This window comes from Cibotium barometz, chromosome 34 (genome assembly GCF_041138505.1).
Source record: "Cibotium barometz isolate CiBa-2024 chromosome 34, ASM4113850v1, whole genome shotgun sequence".
Taxonomy (NCBI): domain Eukaryota; kingdom Viridiplantae; phylum Streptophyta; class Polypodiopsida; order Cyatheales; family Cibotiaceae; genus Cibotium; species Cibotium barometz.
Window position 1 is genome coordinate 22203234 of NC_141079.1, and position 23237 is coordinate 22226470.

Genomic DNA, 23237 nt, shown 5'->3' on the forward strand with positions numbered 1-23237 from the left:
CTTTTCCAAGATTGACCACATTAGCATCCTTATGCATTGGTAGTTCTTCAACGGATGTTTGTTGCTTGTGAGGAGCTCCATTTATCTTCAATTCATCTCAAATAATAGATAACTGCCCTTTGAAAGTCTTCATCATGGGTGCATGGTTCTTGTTAATACTCTCAATTAAGCTAGTTTGTCGATTGTTGAAGTCATTCATCCTAGAGCACATCATCATTTGCATATCATTACTCATGACCAGTTCAACATGTGCACTTGCATTGGCATTGGCATTGGCATTTACTTTTGCACCATCATCAACCTCGTTAGCATTGGTATTTGCCAATAGCTCCCCATAAGCATGCATTGAACCATCACCTATGTTAGCCATATTGGCCACATTATCTTGCTCAAGAATATCCCCATCATTTGTCATTGATACTACATTATCTTGACCAACCATGTCAATCTCCTTTAACTTTTTGGACTTTCCCCTTGTCATTTGGCCGGAAACACAAAAATGGGTGTATCTGTATCGATATTAATCAAGTGTTAGTTTGCCACGTCTATATTGATGAGAGGAACCTAGATCAAACTTTCAATACCCCATACATCTATTTTAGGGTTTTTGCCTAAAAGCCTCCAAAACAGTTCACTATCTAAATGATGTCGGAATGCAATGATCTTCATATCAACGATAAGCTCTTGATGAATAGAATGAAGATATGTAATTATAGATTTGAAAAAGTCAACCCCCTATTGACCAAAGTTGAGTGTAAATTTAGAAAAAGTCAATCACAAGTGGTTGACCACATTTCAAACGTCCGATTGGAGCATTTGATAGCTTCAGAGGTAGCCCTTGTTGAGTAGAATAAGATGGTATAATCCCCTTCTCAAAAGCAATTAGGATTGATCCAAATTTTCACAACCGAATTTTGACCAAACTTGAATCACAATTTGGCATTCAATGTCCCAATGCAACACAAGTCAATGCTATCACATTATGCCATAAATCCGCCACATTACCTCATTGCATCACTTGGCTTCAATTGCTTGTTGTGATCATTTGGCTTCTATAGCCACGACATCCAAGTTTAACAATGGAGCACTTTTACTTGCCGATCTCCCAACCAAGTCTTCCCACCCCTTTACCAAGTTTGAAAAGGTTGGAGCCATGTCTTCACTACCAATACCTAGGATCCCTCTGCTTGGGCACCACGACTCCAGGTGGCATAAAGCTCATGAGAGTTCGAAGGCACTCCACCCTTGGCTTCTTCAATGTGCCAAGGGTGCCCTCACACATCCTCCTAGCAATAACAGTATGCCAAAATGGAGATGTATAAGAATAAGAATATGGATAGAGCACTTACATGAGTAAGCATTTATAATACATGCTTGTTGCCATTACAAATCACTTGTCAAGTTCATTTCAATATAGAAAAAGAGACATCACTAGAAATGCACTCTCTTTCCATAGGTCAAATCGTCAGAACACTGCTTAGTCAAATCGTTGAAAGGCTAGATCGTCAAATCATTGAAGACTAGATCAGCAGATCATTGAAAGGTGGATCATCGGATCATTGAAGAACTGGATCGTCGGATATCATCGAAGAGCTGGATCATCAAATCATTGAGAGTTGGATCGTCCGCAATCTGAGATCGGTGCGATCCGAGAGCCTGCTCATCACCAATCGCAGATCATTTAATACTGGATCGCCTACAATCGAAGAGTCAAATCGGATCGTCTAATGCTAGATCATCTAAGATTGGAGAGTCAGATCAGATCATCTAATGATCGATTATCTGCGATCAAAGAGTTGAATCAGATTGTCTAGCTGGATCGGAGAGCCGGATCAGGTCGTCTGATGATGGATCATCTACGATTAAAGAACCGAATCAAATCGCCTGCAATCTAAAACCTTCGACCGATCGTTGGAGTAGTATAGCACCTGCTTCTACGATCTGAGAGAGATGAGAATGGAAGACGATCTAAGCATTGAAATGAAAGCCGATCTGAGCGTTGGAAAGCTAGAAGCACCTACAATGCTAGGATCGTCGTCTACATCAACGATTTGAAAGTTGATCTCAACAATGAAAAGCTAGAAGCACATGCAAATGTTAAGATCATCATCTGCATTAGCGATTTGAAGGCCGTTCTGTAAGCAATGGAAAGCTAGAATTGCCTATGGTGTGAAGATCATCAGCAATCTTGGATCACATAGCTCTAAACCGATTGTTGATCGTCGAACTTTCTACGCTCTAAGATCAAAGAGTCCTCTGCTGTTAACTCCTCCACCGAAGCAACCGTTCTCCTATAGACCTTGCTCACACAAACCCTAGATCTATACAAAGATCAAGCTTTGATACCCAATGAAAGGAAGCAAATCCAGTGAAAAGAAACATATTAGTCATTAGTTGGAGTTTCCATGGTTTACGCTCAAGAAGTGTCTAAACTCTAGCTCTCATATGGAGTTGTGGCACTGCCAGCTTGGTTTTTGGGACCTAGACAAGGCTTCCCTTCAAGGTAGCCTTGAGCTTGAAACAAAAACAGCTTAACAAGTTATGGATAAAGCTTTTGTTGTTTGGCATGCACTTCTGCTCGAGGATAGGCAAGCGAATGGTGAGTTGGTGGGTACTACCAAGTTTTTGCTTGATGGTAGACACCTTGGCTAGCCAAGGTTGATTTAGGATGAACGGTGAGATGGTGGCTACTACCAAGTTTTTGCTTGGACTTCATAGACACCTTGGCTAGCCAAGGTTGATTCAGGATGAATGGGATCAAAATGTCGCTGGCTTTATGGCAACTTGGCAAAAATTCATTCAAAAAGCCCATATAGACACACACACACACAGCCCTTTAGACTATTTGTTAGTAATATTCAGACCAAAACCAAGTACATGAGTAAAACCAGGGTATGCTTCTTCTAGACGCCCCAATTGCCTTGCACCCACTGATGCGCACAAAGATGAGATTGTGGAGCAAATGGGCAGTGAGAGTCCCACAAACACAGAGACACTTCATTTCGAATTGGGAGAGGGCTACTAAGCCCTCACCATGCTACATTACTGCTTCACAAGTTAAAACTTACACCAGCAGTAGCTTGTGCTCGACGATCACATCCACAAGCAGCTTGGAGTTTGCAGGCTACAGCTACACTTCTGTACCTTTATCTCAACAAAACAGAAAGCTTCACTACCACACATCTATGTTAACTAACAATTCTCTGCATTGTCACCAATACTAATCCCATGCAGCCAGTGCCTAGCCAATACACCTCTGCTTTAACACTAGAAAAAAAAAACTAACTCCCCGACTTTCGATGCCTGTGAAACTCACATGCTGGTTATACAGCCTGTGCAGTCATCCACGTTTGCCCAAGCAGCAGATAAAGCAGATACGGTGCCCAGACTGTGTGGCCCCCTTCAAACACACCCCACCCACAGCAAGCCCCATGCTGCAAGATAACCAATAAAGGATACCTGCCAGTCAACACTTTAACGGGCTGGGAACCTTTACACATCTTCCAGGGAAACTGGTTGCCCAGTCAGCATCAAAACCTGCTAAAGAGAATTTGGTGCGGAAAAAGGGAGGTACACCCATCACAAAGAAAGAGGTCCTTCTAGTTTATAACCATCCTCAATCGATGTGGCAACAGGTTGGGAGTGCTGAGAACAATTACCCGTTCAGTCCAACATTTGAACAACAAAAAGGTAGAAAAATTCTCTTGATGTGGAAGACTCTCATTTAATTTCCATGTCCATAGCAAACAATTAAGTTGGTGGCAAAGGTGAATATAATCAATTAGCCCAACCATATCATTTCATGCTAAACTTTACACTGGTAATCTATGCAGTGATTGAAAATTGCTGCACATAAGCCTTCAGGACCGTACATAACAACGAAAATTGACATGACCAAGAGATCAGCAAAAATTAACATATGAGAAATTTCGAACTCTTCCTAAACAATCCCCTGTGCATGACAGAAACAAGAGAGCAGCAAAAATTAACATATGACAAATTTCAAACTCTTCCTAAACAATCCCCTGCAACTAGAGAACCCATCATTGTCTTCATGAACTCAAACTTGGATACATCTGCATCTGCACCTAGAAACCCATCTATTCTTTGGGAGTTTTGGCCCCACCCCCACCCTTAGTCATTATAACAACTGCATCTACACCTAGAAACCCATCTAGATCTTTGGAGTTTCAGCCCCACGAGCATCATGACATTCAGCTGACATTTGAATTTACTGAAAGGGATCAACCCTAAAACACTCATGACATCCCACCCTTCTTATTTGTCCATAGCAAGATGCCTTTTCGAGTGATCCACTGGAATAAAATAACATCTTACAAGTTCTGCACCAGAAAATCAGATATTGCAAGTGATCATCCGTCATGAGGTTCCCTTCACATAATTTTCCACCTCCTGCTGCTGTACATCAAGATTAAGAATTGCTCTTGATCCATTTGAACTTCCATTTTTTTTTAATGTTTCATTGTTTGATCCAGCACCCACAGACAAGCCAGCAAAATCTTTCATCAGCGCACTAAGAGAACCAGGTGGTGAAGAAGCATCAGCTTTTGTCTGCTGAGAGCTAAAATTTAGTTCACCGTACTGATGCATTTGAACACCGAAATCTGAAGGCAAAGACGAATGCCGCTGTATACGGTGCTGTTGTAGCTGCTGCTGGTTCTGCTTTTTTTGTTCGTGTAGCACTTGAAACTCTCGCAGATTTTGCAGTCTCTGAATCTCATTCATCAAAGTTTCATTTTGAGCTGCACAATCAGCAGCTTCAGGCCTCTTAAATACACACACAAGTCAAGGTTCAAGAAAAAAAATGGTTGTCACAGGCTACAAAAAATGCTTTACGTCATTAATTAATAGCATATCACACACTGTGATGCTCATGCTCAATTCAGAATGGACTGTTAGGAAAAACGGACTTCACAACACCATCAAACTAGGTACAAACAGCAAACTTTGAATGATACTCACAATCCTTGGTACTTTTCTCTCGCACAAAGAGAGAGATTCGCTGCTTCAGGCTACTGTTGTCCATGTTTAGAAGAGCCCGCTGATGCTTGAAATAGAGCACTTGTGGTGACAAGGAGGAGACCTGTGTCTTTACCAACACCATCAAAACATGTCAGTTAGCTTTGCATATTAATACCTGGAGTTCTGATTAAAGAACAACCTTTAAAAACAAGTTCGCTCCATTATTTTATTCACTCTTTACATTTACTTCAAGGCTCATTAGAAAAGTTCAAATTACTTCAGTACATTCAGCAGAACAGCGCAAACCTGTAAAACACTGACAATCCTTTCAAGCTCAGCAATGTACTGAAGCTTACGGACTCGAGAGCGCTGAGCAGACTGCCTGTTGGCTAGAACTCTGAAAACAAAAAAACAGCTAATCAACCAAAGGAGAACATGTGATGGCAATATGCTTCATGCAGCTAAATAAATAAATTGCTGTTACCGCTTCGCTCGCTTGGGATCGAGATTAGCCTCAGCAAGACCAGCCAAGGATGTGTAATCTCCAGTCGAGCTGTCGTGCCAGTAAAAATCCCCATCTTCCAAGCTCTCAGCTTCATGCCTAATAGCCAACTGCCCTGGTGAACCTTCAAAAGAAGCTCTAACCATACTCAAGATGTTTGAGGTGAGGATATCACCAGGCAAAGTAGTTAAGGCTCCTGTCGTACTTGCATTAGAGCTTACAGGTTGAGTCCTTGCACTAATGGGGAGGTTTTGCTGATCTTGCAACTGCTGGATTTCTTCCAAAAGGTCTGTCAATTGATCACCATCTACACCATCCTGATTAGCTACCTTTTCTGTTGGTAAAGCACTATTGCACTCCAATCCATCCTCCTCTGCAATGTTACTAAACATACACTGACTTCCAGCATTTTCTAGATATGTAAATGAGTCGCTGGCACTTCGCCTGTGAGAACCCTTTTTACTTGAACCCTCTGAGTCCTCCAGTAATTCATCCAGCCAGAGTGGTTGTTCCTGCATCACTATACTGCAGGAAGGTGTTCGCTTGTGCTGTCTTTGGCTTCTGCTCAGGCTTGCATTACTTTGGTTGCTGTAAAAACCAGTCCCCAAATCTGAAGATGATGATCCTCTACTAGGGATAGTGGGAAATCTGGGAGGGAGGCGAGGAGCATTGCCTAAGAATCCTCTGTGAATGCCTTGAGTATCCCCTTCCATAAGCTTTGCCATGAAAAACAGCCGAATTTACACTGCAGAAGTTTCGTAATCTACTATCAAGGCAAAAGGAAAATAGTATTCACACTTCAAACGGTTCTCAAGACCCCTTGGGCAATGCTTAAACGGCCCATGTTTCTGCAACTACAAGAGACAAACCCATATCATTTGTGTTTAAATACATAACCCATCAATTGTTGTGACGAAATTGAATACAAAGCTTGTCAATCTCAACTGAGCTTAAGTTAATTAAAATTTCCTTATCCTGTAATAAAGCTGCAGCAAGCTCACATGCTAGGGCTCCCAGATAAACAGATTTTCTTGTGTAACGTTACATAATATTCACACTTCAGCAGACCTTAAATTAGCAGTTTCCTGCAAAAGAAAAAAATCGATGTGAATCATGTCTCATCTCTCAATGAAGTGCACTGAAAAAGGCCTTACAACTTAGTAAACACGTCAATCATTACAAAATGACTGACACCATGAAACTTTCCTACCTTGTCACAAATCAATGGCTCCTGTCTAGAAAGAGTTCTAACCGTTGCGAAGTGGAAACCAGTATTCACATTTTTCACAATCCTCATGGCCCTCGAGAACAAAAAGGCACAGTTATCTGCAACAATACACAACAGAGGACATCATGTCAACGCATATCTCCATGATGTAAAGCATTGTCCTAGAAAAACTTCATACAACAATATAGAATGCCACACGCGTTTCGGTTTAAGGAGCTTTCCTTACATAGTTACAATGCTGCAACACAGTGCACAATGGTTTGAAGATTTACTGCAAGAATAATCCAAACAAACATGGACTGATCTCAGTGAGTTAAAAAACCAAGGGCCAGCCCCGTTATTTGACTGGAAAACCTACTTTGGAAAAAAAAACATCAGAAAAAGGTTTACAACCTGCTTTTAACCTACTTCAGATGGCAGAGGACAGTGACAAGCCACTGACTGCTGTCAAGAACAGCCACACCCTCGTTTCCAAAGCTTCTATATCAAACAAAAGTCAGGACTCACACACAAATAGTTGGAGAAAAACATGAGTAAAACTGTAGGTAGGGAAACCAAGCTAGGTACTCCATACCTGAGATGCTATTCTCCCCCATAATCTTCTAAAACAACTGGGCTTTGACAAACTCATTCAGATGGTTCCAAACTCCACACAATTCAATACAGTGAGAGGATAACAGGGTCTCTGAAAACACTGCCTGTGAATAGATAGTCTGGACCTGTGATGGCACTGCCTTAGACTTTTAAATGCAACTCACATGAGGAATTTTGGCATCAATATTGATATTTGATGCCCTCAGTTGCCCTCACACCAGGTAGTAGACAGCAAATCCCCTGGAGGTTGTGTAAGTTTGCGGAAAACTTAGATTGTGAAATCTTATTTCATGTTAGGGGAAGCAGCATCACAGATTTCCAAGATGCAGCCCACAATCCAACCCCATGTGCCATTCACAAAGTTGAAAGATCGGACATCTCATCATACATTCATCAAGTAATTCTGAAGCACATGATTTCAGAGGAATGGTGCAGCATGGTCTATTGTTGCACTCCAATATCATAGCACATTAGAACATCCAAAGCCTGTGAAGGGGGCGTCAAGAGAAACCCTTAACTGCTTTATTGACTTTCAAATAACTCTGGCATTGAGTCCAACTCTGGAGAGGTGAATCCAACACGGGCCAGCATGTGATCTACATGCAGAAAAACCAAAATCAAGACTTGGCACTTCTTTTGTTGGTAACTTTAATGCAATTGAGAAAGAGCCACTACATACAGCACAGTAAATTTAACATAATCACGTGTAAGACACCCTTTGATCTACATCCAGAAACACATTCATGTGTAGGGCCCCTATCATAAGCATAGGAGAGCAAACTATTTAGGCACACTATTTACAGGATTCTTGATACATTCATGACATACTATTCAATAGAAAACTAAGGGAGGATTCACAAGCATCAGCCCGGGCACCCACCCTTTCGTAATGGCAAATGTTAATTTGTTCAAAAGTGTGGTCCATCAGGTTCAATCTGTGGGCACACGAAGCGCAGCCCCACGACCATGTCCAGTCATCACCAACACAAAACCTTGAACAAGTGTGTGGAACAAGACAGACACACACAAGCATGGGTTTGATCTCGTGGCCTGACCTTTCAAAAACATGGCTATAAATCCTGGCCCGACAAGATTCCTTGAAAAGGGGAGGAAAATTGTGACTTATAATGTGTGTCCGTCCACTCCCTAAGGAAAGGGAAACAGACACCTGCATTTGCCTGGAAGTGGTTCTCCCGGACAGCGCTTCACCTGTCCATGGACATTTGTGAAGCTACCCTAAGCGCAAACACATACAAACAAAGATCCAGGCATGCTATTTAGCAGAACCTGAACGCAATTACAAGTGAGGTAGTCTAGGAATAGCAAAATGGCATCCATAGAAGGGATCAAACAAGTTTGCCATGCAGAAATACATCAATTTCAGAAAAATTTTGTTGAAGAGGGAACACACACCTGTACATCTCCCCCTGCTCGACTTGAGGTGTCAAGCTTAGTGGGGCCGCACCGAGATCTTTCTTAGATCCAAAACTTTGAAGAAAAGGTACAGCTGAAACTCAATCCGAATGGAAAAATGGTTTCTTGACATGCAAACTGACAATAGATCGAAGAAAGACTAGGTTTCATGTGTAGTTGATATCGAAAGCCGTTGTCGACACAGGCTATCTTTTAAGGGTTTGTCGGGTAGAAGATAGCATTTTGTTGTAAGTGTTTAGCAGGCAGCAGAAAGAGTTCGTTTTTTTGGGGGTTTAGTAGGCACGAGAAAGAGTTTTGCTGTTAGGGTTTAGCATGTAAAATGAAGATTTCCACTTTAGGGTTTATCATGCAGGCCAAAGCCAGCTTTAGGGTCCAGCAAACAGGCCAAAAAGACGAGAACGGTCCAGAACACCTTGATATCGACAGAGAGAAAGCAACAAATGAATATATTTTTTGCGAATTGAAGAAGCAAGGGTTTCTAGCAGAAATCTCGACAGACTGTTGTCCTGTGAGGGCGAGGGCGAATCAAAGAGCTACAGTGAAAAACTACCTTCCTCTTGAGAGGTGGGGGGAGAAGACGCAGAGTCTCTGCTCAAACCTTGTGCGAGGGCGTCACTGCTACTGCTCCGTCTTCCTCTTCTTCCTGCTGCTGCTTCTATGTCTTCAACTCAGAGAGAAACAACCATGGAAGAAGAGAATTGAGCGCAATTCTTTCCTCTCTCGCATGCAGGCAGTCGAAGGATTGGGTGCAAGGTGAGGGAGAAGTTTGCAGAGAAAGCTAGGGTTAGGGAAAGGGGGTAGAGATGGAAGAAGAAGCACAGAAGGAGAGAAGGAGAGAAATGATAGAAATAAAAGAACGCAGAACAAGATGATGTTGAACACAAGCATATACTCCAGCACAGCTGTAGAGAGAGGTCTTCTAGAGAGAGAGAGAGAGAGAGAGAGAGCGCTCAATTCTAGAGAGAGAGGAAAAATGAGAGCGAATAAAGGTTTGTGGCGGGAAGGGTCCTTTTAGTACATTAAAAACTCCCTTGTTGATCTTTCTTCTCTCTCATCTACGTGGCATTCCCCCATTGGCTTTATGCTTTCCTTGCCTTGTCAGCTTTTAAAGTCCTTCCATGTCAGCTGCCACCTTGTTTTTTGTTTTACTGCTGCATTGTTTTAATCCCATCCCACACCTCCTTATGGTGTGAGAGGTGGAATGAGTCAATTCGAACTCCTGTCGTGCCCGTGTAGTGCAGAAGAGTAACGCTATAGCACAAGACTATTTTCCTTGCCCCAACTACCACTTCACTGTCAGAGGATTTTATTTTATTTTAATGGATACACACTGTGACTCCACCAACATGAGCTTCGACCTTTGAATGTAAGGCAAAAATCTCGCCTCTGCAAGAAGGCGACCCTCGCCAAGGATTTGAACTCCCCGATACAAGGTACAAATGCTATGCTGCATTGTTTTAATCCCATCCCACACCTCCTTATGGTGTGAGAGGTGGGATGAGTCAATTCGAACTCCTGTCGTGCCCGTGTAGTGCAGAAGAGTAACACTATAGCACAAGACTATTTTCCTTGCCCCAACTACCACTTCACTGTCAGATGATTTTATTTTATTTTAATGGAGACACACTGTGACTCCACCAACATGAGCTTCGACCTTTGAATGTAAGGCAAAAATCTCGCCTCTGCAAGGCGACCCTCGCCAAGGATTTGAACTCCCCGATACAAGGTACAAATGCTAGCAATCTACCACTACAGTAGGTCCTAAAAATAAGAACAAGCCACATCACAAGCTTCCACCCTAAGCTTGTGATTGTGCCTCAGTCGCATGCACAACTCACACGCACAACAAGCTTCTGCACAAGAACTTGTGATTGGGCCACTTCCACACAATGGGCCTAAGTCACAACTAACAAGCACCAAGGAATACTTGTCTTTGTCAAGTGCGAGTGTAGATAATAATGACCCTCATCCTAACACAGTTGCGGTGAGCAAGGCCAAACAAAATCATCTCTATTGGCTTGGCTATGACACCAAAAGACTTATCTTATCAACTACATGTCATGGTTCTAGGGTAGAGGTGTGTGAAACCCTTGCCCTCGCACAATTGTGGCATATGAAGCAAGTGAGAAGATCTCTGGTGGCTTAGCTAGGACTTGTCTCATTTTACCACCTAAGAAATCTAAGTGAAGACATTCTTGGATTGATTGTCTCCACCTATGTGCAAAACCCACATAGTAGATGGACAAATCAAGCCCACGTGGATCTTACTAACCCAAGTGACTATCTAATCCCCACTTTATGCATTCCATACTACCCTTCACCTCATACAAAAATTAAAAAATAATAATCTAGATGTTTGTATCTCATCATCATTCAATCTCGATGTACTTATTCAGTCCCATAGGTTCCAACCCATGTACTCTAGCACTAAAATTGATATGCAAAAGCTTGTTGAAGGTGTTAAGAGTACAAATAAAAGTCACTCCATTGGTCGAATGTGGTCAAGGTAGTGAAAACCTTACTTACCTTTAATGGTCTTAAAAGCACACCTTTGAAATAAAGGAAACAAAAACATGGCATACTTTTCCTATACTCTAGTTTCATTAAAAAATGAATGGGCCTAAAATTGATCTTATAGACTCATGCTTTGTTCAAACCATTGTAGATCCCCTCACTACCCCAATGCACTTTTTATCTTTACCACAAAGCTTAACGATGAAGTTGCATGACAATTAATGACCTTTTTTTCAAATGCAAGATAATGCATTAAGAACTCTCTCATCATACACATGTCAGAAGTACAAAAGTACGCCAAATATTTTAAAGATGGCACATGTTCAGAGGCACCTTCATTATGGGATTTTCCACTTGCAACTTCCAACATTTACACACATGCTCTCCACTTTCAAATGAATGGATCCCATGACCAAAGATAACTAATTCTAAAATAGCATGTAGGATATGGGTGTGCTCTTTCTTTTGCATTATCCAACTCGAATTCCAACATGGGTCTAGGGTAGCTTGTTAGCCATTTTTGATAGATTATACTTAGATACTACTCCTACTTTCTAACATGATTCAAATCATAGGTTTATCCTGGCATTGTCTTTTATGAAAAAATAAAGGAAGTGCATTATTGTTACCTTTGTGATTGATGCTTCAAAGTGAAATGATATTTTACAACATATTGTTCCAATCAACAATTGTCAATCTATAGAAACTTCAAAAGGGGTCTACAAATTCTCTTGAATCATACGATAAGAAAAAAGGTTTAATTGTCTTCCTAGAGGCTCGCACCACTTTCATTTGGGAATTTTGGTTCATATAAATTAACAAGCGTGTTAACTATGCTATAATATTGTGTAAACCATTCAATGGTAATTTGTTTGAGGACAAACTATCACTTGGTTCATATAAACCTATTTAACAAGCATGTTAACTATGCTATAATCTTGTATATGTTAGCAGACGCACTCTATGGCTAATTGGGAATTCCTTAGAATCCATTGTGCCATGCTAACTTATTGGTATTGTGAGTGATTTCACCAATAAAAATACTAATGTGTTAGTGTTATTGGCATATGCTTAGCGGGCCATGCTAATGACTATGTATTGTGGGTGATATTTTACGTGTCGATACTATGCTAGTGTATTTTGATGTATCGTGTTTATGCTTAACAGGATTTGATTATTATTGTGGATTTAGGTGATACATGCGAGGATACCGACTTAGGTGTCGCACGTACAAGGTTACCAACCGGGTTATGAGTCGTGCCATAATATTGACTGAGGTGTTGCACTATATGAGGGTCACCGATTGAGGTGTTGTATGGATTTTTTGGTGCGAATATTTTTTCGTGTGAACATTATTAATTTTGGTTGGCCTTGAGCCAAATAATTGTACATATTCTTTATCTACATTTGTACTACGTAGTGTTGCTATTATATTAGTGCATGCAATAGTGGATTTCTAGTTTATTACACTTTGTGTGTGAACAAGCTCTTAGTGTTTTTTATTTTTGTTGAAATGGAAAAACAAAGCCCAATTTTGTATGAATCATCTATTATTAGCTCCAAGGCTAATTTTTGCAATACAATATTAAAATACTCATGTGTGAAGGCAGCTATATGCATGATGGGGAAGATTTCACCCAATTGGTGTTGATAATGATGTTTTTATGTTCTTCTTACAACTTATTTATGTTTATTTATGTTATGCTTGTCTTGATAATTTGTGTGAAGTCTATGTTTTTGTTCAACTATAATTCATGGGCAATTTGATTTATTCTCCAAAGTGTACAAGGCATCCTGACAAAGGTATTAGAGCAAGGGTACATGTACTTGGAGAAAGGGGAAAAGCTCACTATTATCCAAAGGTTTATGAAGGCAAAGAGGTGAAGACCTTAGGCAAAGGACTGAAGGCTTTACTAAATTTTATGTACCATTGGATTAAAGATTAAATCAAGGGCAAGGAGAAGGTGCCACCCTCTCGAAGAAAACCACGCTACAAGCTCTAAAGTGGTTTTATCAAATTAAACATGGAAACTAGATCTATCTTTATGGATGTGTGGAGAAAAGTTTGAGAATCACCCCCCTCTCAGATTTTGGATTAGTGGCTGGAGCAAGGAATGCATAATGGAGGCTTACAAAATTATCCTTCTCTCCCAACAAAACCAACGTTCTGTGCTTCCCTTGAAGAGGAAAAAAACAAAACAAAAAAAAAAGTTTGAGCTTTTTGATTTAAGCTTATGCACTTCAATGAACTACTCCAATTTTGGCTTAACTAAGCAAAAAGCAAGTGCTCATGGGCTACAACCAATGGATTATCATCACAGCAAAATTCTTATTTCCTCTCCAATCAATGGCCGTGCAACCTGCAGAGTGCTACAGCATGGCTATTTTAAGCTTTAAAGCTTAAAGCTTTAAAAAGTAATAAAGTTTTTTTTTTAAAGCTTAAAAGCCTGCTAAGATTTAAAGCTTTAAAAGTTTTGAAGCTTTAAAAAAAAAGAGCTTACAAAGCTTATGAAATCTAAACATTAGCCTTCTAGAATTTCTACAATCATACTTGAGCATTCAGTGAAGAACAATTTTAACTCCTTCTTCAGTGCGACATGAAACCCAAAAATTCTCATACTACTTGACGGATTCTTAACGCTTGTAGATTATTTCTCTTGCTTCACAACTGAACGAGTTTACGACTTCTTACAAATTACAAGTAAAGCAATAAGTATTATCATTTTGTTTAGCAATTTCTTTTCGACTATTTGCATTTAAAAATTTACATTCTTTGTGTATATGTATTTCTCTCTTCATCGTGAATCCTCAATCCCCCCAACTATTCAAGATAAATATTAGGCACTTCAACATCAAATCTTGGTTGAAAAGGAGTTGAGAAGGGAGTTAGAAGATAGGCTATCCCACAAGAACAAGGCATAGAGGAGTCAATAGTAAAGAAACCTTAAATTCAGAAGGAGACCGTATTCGAGAAAATGTGGAAGCAACCCTTAGAGCCCAGGAGACTAGAAAAGAGAAGAAGATTAGTCAAAAATAATATGCATTTCAAAATTATGATGGCAAAAAGGATCCTGAGGTGGTACGCTCATGGTTAAGTATGCTTGATGATTATTTTTTAGGGAATAAATTCTTTAAAAGAGATAAAATCAAGTGCACTACCAATCATCTACCATGTTGTGGTGGAACGCTACTAAGACATGATGTCACAAACCTCATACTTGGAAAGAGTTCCAAAAGGCAATAAATAAAAATTTCTTACCATCGTGGTATAAAGTTAGAAGTCGACAATAGTGGGATACCATTAGACATCTAGAGAAGGAGACTATGCAAATGTATGTAGATAAGTTTTGGTAAACCCTTCTTTAGCTTAAAGCTATAGAGAAAGTGCATGAGAAAGATTAAAAAAGGAAATTAATAGATGGATTAAGACCTCATATTAGAGCTAAAGTTAATATGTTTCATCCTCATTCTTTGAGCTCTACTATTTTCCTAGCTCTGAATTGTGAGAGAAAGAATGGTGTGCCAAAGGAAGCTAAGACTACCCAAGATCCTTGATTCTCTAAATTTCAAAAGTATGTTCCTATATCTAAATCTTTTGATGAATATCGAGGGTCGAAAAATACTCTCAAACGCTTCAACAATAAGAAGAGCAATGATTCAAATACCAAGACTGAAGAGAATACTTCCAAGGTGGGTAAAGATGACCAAAAGCAGTGAATCAAATACTTAAAGTGCAACAAGGAAGGCCACATTGGTTCAAATTATCCAGAGAGGAGGCACACACCACAGGCTAAAGTCAACATGATCGATGAAGCGAATGATATGGATGGTGACTATGTGCCCGTGCAAGAGGGCAACTCAAACTATTGACAATCTTTCTAACCAAGGAGGTAATTCTAAACCCTCACATATCGAGTCTACTCCGCAAATGTTATTGAAAATGGAAGGTAAGGTAAAAGCTAAGTTAATCACAGTCTTACACAACGAGCACCCATGATGGTAAGGGTTTGTGTCTAGGGGGTCAAATGAAAAAAAAGCTCTACCCTTTGCTTAGCCTCACCCAAGCTAAGAGAGCTATGCATAAGAGGGAGAAAACTTATATGGTGCCAATAATAGCCATGGAAACTACACCTGCTAGTCTCTCACAACAACAAGCATTCCTTTCTAAGTTCAAGGATTGTTTCCTTTCCTCTTGACTACCACATAATAGACCCAGAGACCATAAAATTAAGGTTCTCCCAAGTAATACACCACCTTTCAAAGCACCTATATAAAGTCAATATGCTAGAACAAAAAGAAATCCAACATCAAGTAGAATATCTTTTAGAGAGAGATGAGCAGCTCACCTTATGGTGCTCCCATACTTTTGGTCAAGAAAAAGAATGGTACTTATCAGACTATTAGAGAGAGTTCAGCATCTCACCTTATGGTGCTCCCATACTTTAAGAATGGCACTTATCGAACTATTAGAGAGATGTTAGCATCTCACCTTATGGTGCTCCCATACTTTTGCTCAAGAAAAGAATGACACTTATTGTATATGTATAGACTATAGAGCTTTAGATAAGGTACCCCATCCCTAGGTATGATGACTTATTGGATAAATGACACTTATTATATATGTATAGACTATAGAGCTTTAAATAAGGTACCCCATCCTTGGGTATGATAACTTATTGAATAAATTAAAAGGGGCTAGGATATTTAGCAAAATTAACCTTAATTTTGCCTATCATTAAGTAAGAATGCCTAAGGAGGATTTGTATGCAAGGTTGCATTTAGGAATTAGTATGGTCATTATGAGTTTTTGGTAAGCCCTTTGGACTCCAATCCTATTGTGACTTTTAGTTATATTATGAACCACATATTTCTTAAACTTCAAGATTTTATGATCAAATTATTTAACATCATACTAGTCTTTGGAGCTAGTATTCTCTCTTTTGAAAGAAAACCAACTCTATCTCAACCCTAAGAAGAGTGACTTCCTTCAAAGATAAATTTGAGTACGTGGGCCACAGTCTCATATGAGGACATTCAAGTGGGATCCAAAGAAGATTGAGGCCATTGTTACTTGGCCTAGACCTTGTGATATACATAATTTAGATCATTCTTAGGATTATGTAACTATATAAGAAAATTTGCCAAGAACTTTGCATACATTACACATCCATGTGACAAATCTCCCAAATAAGGCTAAACAATTACATTGGATTGATAGCCATGGTAAAACTTTTCAAGCATTGAAATGCCCATATGTTACTTCTTGACTTTACTAGACCATTATTTGTAGTTGTGACCAATGCTAGTGGCTATGGGATTGGGGTAGTCCTCATGCAGGATGGTCATTCCTTAGCTTATTAGAGTCACAAGTTAAGACTAGCTAAATGCAGCTATAATACATATGAGAAGGAGTTGAATGTTTTAGTACATGCTCTTAGGATTTGAAAACATTATGTTATGGATTCTAAATTCATAATCAAGAATGATTAACAAGGTATTAGACACTTGGTCTCTTAGGCACACATGCACACATAGTTACACATAGTCGTATCGAGCTTAGATAGCAAGAGAGATGAGATGTGATAGTTGGAAGTACTCAATAGAATGATGAGAAATGATTGGAGTACAAGATACTTGTAGTCCTAGGGCTGACGTGCTCAACACACTAGAGTGTGTTGACATGGGGAAAAAACCCCTTCCAACACACAGGGTAAAAAGTGCTTGTGTATAAGACTATTTACACCAGGACTTCTTGAAGGCAAGAGGCTAACATTTTCCTACCATACAATACCACCTATAATTTCTACGAAAAAATTATTATCATTTGTAATTATTGGGACATGCTCTACTAACGTCCTCCTTCAAGGATTTTCCTACCATATAATTTGTACCAACTACAACTTCCAAGGAATAATTCTTATCTTGGACATTAAGTATAATTATTGCCCATCAATAATTGCACAACACAATCATGTCAAAGGCCTAGTTCATAAAAGTCCATGCCCAAGTCGGCCTATTTCATAAAAAAAGAAAATTCGTGAGCCTAGTTCATATAAGAAAGGTGTGAGAGCCTACAAATGTGAGTCTACATGCGTGAGCCTAGAGACATGAGTCGAGAGGCACAAACTTAGAGACGTGAGCCTATAGGCATGATCCTACTAGGTGTAAACTTAGAGATGTGACCCTACTAGGTGTGATGACACGAGTCTAGCTCACCAGACTCATGTGAGCCTGCATACTTAAGCTTAGAGACATGATTCTAAAAGAGGCATCAACTGAGAGACACGAGCCTAGCAAAAAAGGGGGATTGAAAAAACATAAAGTTCAAGTTAAAAAAAAACTTAATTTTGGAGCTTGACAATGTGTCTAAAATAAGTTTTAGAACTACTTTGGGAAATATTAGGAGCTGTGTCACTAGAGTGAAATCCTTTGATGCAAACTTGATCTGGACTAATTGTTGAAAATGACAATACACTCGATTATAGTGCATTAAACCACATCTCCTCAAACCCACCCAACCTCCACCCAACCTTTGCAGATAAATAACCAACACTAAATAGACTACTTCTTATTAAGAAGGGTACACTCCTTCAAATCCACTTAAATAATCAAGGAGCTTTGGGAAGAGCTAAGCTAGCTAGCTAAACACAGATGTGAGAAGAGGAATAACATAACCCTTTGAAATCGAAGTCTCCATGGTCCTCCGAGCCCCTAATTAACCCAATGACCATAAACTTTGTGAAAGGATATCAATCCACCATATTTATTGGAGAAGCTCTAGTGAATGAGTGGGAGTAGGATCAAGAACCTTAGGAACCTTAAGGTTCACTCTCTTAGGAAGTGCTCAAACCATGTCAAATGCCATAATTTTTTGAACATTTGGTGTTGATCTTGGGCTATTTTATCCCAAGCTGACCACCCCGAGTAAGTAGTAGCCTAACAAATCGTAGTTTGTGACAAATGGTGATGTGTCTCGTTTGTTGTCTAATCAAGGTGTACCATTAGGGATTCCACAAAACACCCAACATCACAAGCACATTGTAAGTAACAAGAGTTTCACTTTCTATTATGGGAGCCCATTATATAAACTCCTTCACCAATGGAACCAGGTTCCAGTTCCTCTCCATTCACAAATGAGAAAGAACTTTCTACTATGAGAGCCCATTATAGAAGCTTATTCACTAATGGAACCAAGTTCGAGTTCCTCTTTGTTCTCCATTCAAATGAGGAACATGAATATGGGGAAGGGTAAAGAGCCAATGTTTGGGACTACATCAAACTCATGGGATCCATAAGGGCATTTATATAATATGACCTCAGTTGCATTGAGCTTGTAGCCATGAGGAACACCATTCTCCAAGCAACCTTTTGCGAAATCCAAAATTTGATTCACCAAAAGTCATTCTTCTTAGTCCATCCGAATCTTCCTCAACGCACGCATGTGTGTCCTAGCAACTGCGAGCCCGTGCATCACTTGCTCAGAACCCTCTAGGATCCTACTTAGGTGTCCTAGCACTTCACTCAGGGACCGCTTCGTCGGTCCTCGCCCATCGTACCGAAAGCGCACCATTTTAACCGTACACCGAGGCTGGTCAAGACCTTGGTAGGCTTTGCCCGCGCGAGCGACCTCCCTTGATGACTCCCCGCCAACTGTTGCAACGAATCTCCTCTTAGTAAAACATATGCCAAATGCTTCTTCTAGCATTCTTGCGTAAAACAATCCTTTAAATGAAAACAGAGGTTCTACGCAAGTAAAATTCCCAGTTTGCGATTTGTTCCACAAAACCCTTTTTCCTTAATCCCCAATTTCATAATGAGAATCCTTGATCTCTCATCAGGGTAATCTACCCATCATTTAACTAAATGTCCAACTAGATTCTTGGTGATTTCGGTCAAGGGAAAACTAGTTTAATTCAACGGTAGTCTATTCTTTTTTGTATTTAGGAATTGGAATTGGTCACGAAGTTTTTACTTGATTCAGATCGAGAGATGGATAAGTAGGTTTATTGTCCGTCCCTCTCGTAGTCTATCCAAAATCATTCGGTTTAGTTCTAATAAGGATTTTCTTCAGATAAACATCTATTTTTGGGTAAATACCAATTTAGTGATTTAACCACATAAAATATGTAAAGATATTCTTTCTACCATTTAATTTCTCAACCTTCATTCCCTAGGTGGAATTATGGTAAAAATTCCTCTTTTATCATTAAAATTAATTCAAATCTATCTCTACTTAAATATCATAAAAATTCTTCTTTTAATTAAATATAATTATTTATTTTTTTAAATAAGCTTAAAATTCATCTTTTCCTCATTTAATGGTTAGGTTCCAATTGTCATGGGAATTTCTCTTTTATCATAAAATGGATCAGTCTAAAATTTCTCTTTAAATTAAATAAAAATATGCATTATTCCAAATATACCAAGAATTTCTCTTTTTCCATTTAAATCATTGAATTCCAAATATGATGGGAATTTCTCTGTCATCATTTAAATTTATTCATGCATAAAATAATTTTAACTAAAATTTATCTTAAAAATTAAATAAAAATATCCATTAATTTAAATATGACAAGAATTCCACTTTTTCCATTTAAATGATTGAATTCCAAATATGATGGGAATTCCTCTTTCATCATTTAAATTTATTTATGCATAAAAATAATTTATCTAAAATTTCTCTTTAATTTTAAATAAAAATATTCATTATTTTAATATACCTTTTTTTTCTCTTTCTCCATTGAAATACATGGATCTCCATTATCATGGAAATTTCTCTTTTATCATTAAAAAAATATAAAAAAATCCTCTTTTTCTCTAATTAACTATTTATGCATAAACATTAAAAATTAATTTTCCATGGATATGATGAGAATTATTCTTTTAGCATAGGATGACTAATCCTAGAATATGGTAGGAAGTTCTCTTTTCACATTATGCATAAAAATGACTTATGTATTAATTTCTAAAATTTTTACCATAGCTCCGCTGCTATTACTAATAATTTTTAATAATTTTGAAAAGAATAAAACTTAGTAATACAATTATGATAGATTCTATCAATAGATCTAAATCCAATTTATGGATCTAAACCATAAGTTCATCATAATTTATGTAACATGAAAGCATTAAAAAGCCATTTCTTTAGCCTCTAGCTTAACTAGCATAGAGTTTGCTTTTAGAATTAAGAATTGCTCCATGAGAAGCATCATTTGAATAGAGAATTGGTCATAGGAATGACCATTCTTTGGGGGAGAGAGAGGTATACTTAAAAAACATCCTAAATTAAGCATAAAGATAATCTTTTTATGATTAATCATCAGAATTCATTAGAGAGCTTCATTTGCATTGAAAAACCATTCATTTGAATACTTCTCAAGCTTGAGAGGGGTTGAGAAGTGAAAACATTTAGAATATTAGAGAAAAAACCATAAAATCACATCTTACCTCTTGATTTGCTTGCTTCTCTATTCTTAGAAGAAGCCCCCAACCAATCAATTGGTTAGTATGTTGAGAGGAAAGCTCCAAGGAAGGTTGAAGAGAGAGAGAGAAGCTCCAATCTCTCCAAAATGTACAGGATTTTTAAAAGATAATAGAAAATATGCTTATTTTAATGTAATACTGGCATGGTCTAGTTCACAGATGAGAATACAAAATAATGAGGGTCTATTTATAAGTGAGGGAGGCCACTAACTGAGTCCAACTAAGTTCTAGAATTTTACAGCTTCAGTTTGGCTGAATAGATTTGGACTAGTTTAGCTCCCATTTTGATCTAGTTTGATTCAGGAGAGAGGAGAGATAAAAATATCTTAATATTTTTGAATTAAAAACTGATTCACATGTGTGAAATAGGCACCTCCTTAAAGTCTCCCCCTTGAAAAACGCAAGATGTCCTCATCTTGCAAAGTGGGGTAATCTTTCGCCAACTCTTCTTCTTTCTCCTAGGTGGCATCTTCTAGAGGGAAGAACTTCTACTTGACAAAAAATTCTGTGAGGACTCTGCTCCCGAACGTCAAGGATTTCCTCAAGTTTAGAGTACCATCTGGCCTTGAGTCAGAGAGATTAATTGTTCATCATCAAGCACGTGACTCGGGCTGGGTACATATTTCTTAAGCAAACTAACATGGAATACATTATGTACCTTGAGATGGGGAAGCAGAAGAAGTTTATAGGCTAGATCGCCCACTTTCTTTATAACAGCATATGGTCCACAGTATTTGAGAGAGCTTTTTGTACTTCCCTAAGGATAAGGAACTTCTCTTTGGTCATACTCGAATGAAGACCATATCTGATTCTTCAAACTCTCTCTCTCATCTCTTTTTATCAGCATGCTTCTTTAACCTATCTTGGGCTGCCTTTATATCTTTATGGATTGATTGCATTTGTTGGTCCATGTTATCAAGCATTTGTCTCGACTTTTCGACTCTGATCAATGGGTCACACCAAGTCAACGGTGTAAGGCAATCTTGCCCATACAAAGCTTTGAAAGGACTCATCCCAATGCTTCGATGATAAGAAGCATTGTAAGCAAATTCGACCAGATGCAAATGGCTTAACCACTTCTTGGGTTCCCTGCCACCACAGCATGACCAAAGGATATCTTCTATTACCTGATTCACTCTTTCAGTCTGGCCATCTGTTTCGGGGTGATAGGTTGTGCTGAGATCCAAGAAAGTTCTTACTGCTTCAAAGAATGCATTCCAGAATTTCGATGTGAATTTGGGATCTTTGTCACTTACTATCCTCCTTTGTAAGCCATGCAATCTGAAGATCTCTTTAAGGAAAACTCTAGCAACATCCACTGTAGTGTATGTTTCTTTCACTGGAATCAGATGGGCAACTTTGGTTAGCCTGTCAACTACCACAAAAATGGAGTTGTAACCTGATTGCACTGAAGGTAATCCAGTGACAAAATCCATACTGATACATTCCCACTTCATTTGTGGAATGTCTAGCGGCTGCAGTTTTACGTGGCATCTTGACTCTCTCTGCCTTCACTCTCTAACACATTAAGCATTTTCGCACATGATCAAGTATATTCTTTTTTAGTCCTGGCCAGAAGAAGCTTTTCTTCACAGATATATAGGTTTTTATAAACCCTGGATGTCCAGCTATCAGGCTATCATGGGCTTCTCTCAGAATTCTTCCCTTTATTCTCTCATCATTGGGAATACATAGCCGATTATTATAATACATGCATCCTTCATCCAATTTGTACCCAAGAACTCTACTCATTTCCTGAGGAGTCTTGCTTTCCTGCATCAGAAGGGTAGCAATAGGGGCAAAGGATTTGTCCTGTATGATTTTCTCCTTTGCTTCACTAATCAATGGATTTGACACCACTGTAATTGTAAGCAAGGAGGCTTTTCTGCTGAGCGCATTTGCCACCACATTTTCTTTCCCTGGTCAATACTTAATTTCAAAATCGAATTCTTGCAGGGTCTGTATCCATCTCCTTTGACACATGTTGAGATCCCTTTGGGTGAAGATTCACTTCAGACTTTGATGATCTGTCATCAAGGTGAACCTCTGTTTTAAAAGATAATGTCTCCACACAACTTCAGAGCATAAACTACTGAGAGTAACTCCAAGTCATGGACGGCATAATTCCTCTCATGTGTTTTGAGTTTTCTGGATTCATAGGCCAATGCATGACCTTCCTGCATTGTAAGATCCCTATTCCCACCGAGTAACAGATTCGGGATACTAGCAGCGGAAGTAGCACTTCTCGTGCGGGACAGGGGTCCCACATTCGGGGCCTCACCCACGGATATCCGGATAAGAGATTAATCCGTCGGTTGTTCCAAAACCGAACCCGAAAAAACTTCCTTTACTGGAAAGCACGGGCGATTCCACCAGGATAACTTTTTACTCTAACGTAGTCAAGATCATTTCTGATCGAGCTGATCCAATTACATCTATAAGATACTTGGTCAGATCAAGGAAGAAACTTGCACTTGGATCATTAGGATCAACGCTTTT

General features: G+C 39.0%; 1 protein-coding gene across 12 annotated transcripts; it reads right to left on the reverse strand.

Moving 5' to 3' along the window:
- Positions 1-3885: 3885 nt before the first annotated feature.
- On the reverse strand, positions 3886-9690 carry LOC147618789 (uncharacterized protein At4g06598-like). 12 transcript variants are annotated; one of them, XM_086773841.1, is made up of 10 exons: positions 8721-9690; positions 7288-7903; positions 7122-7190; positions 6940-6984; positions 6696-6811; positions 6487-6570; positions 5468-6339; positions 5290-5380; positions 4984-5110; positions 3886-4763 (listed from the first exon to the last, which is right to left on the reverse strand). In XM_086773841.1, the coding sequence occupies exons 7-10, from the start codon at positions 6208-6210 to the stop codon at positions 4381-4383; spliced, it is 1344 nt and encodes a 447-aa protein (XP_086629967.1). In that variant the 5' UTR covers positions 6211-6339; positions 6487-6570; positions 6696-6811; positions 6940-6984; positions 7122-7190; positions 7288-7903; positions 8721-9690; the 3' UTR covers positions 3886-4380. The 12 variants fall into 12 exon arrangements, with proteins under 12 accessions (XP_086629967.1, XP_086629965.1, XP_086629963.1 ...); XM_086773839.1 differs by having other exon boundaries at positions 7107-7190; XM_086773837.1 differs by having other exon boundaries at positions 7122-7193.
- Between the last annotated feature and the right edge of the window lie 13547 nt (positions 9691-23237).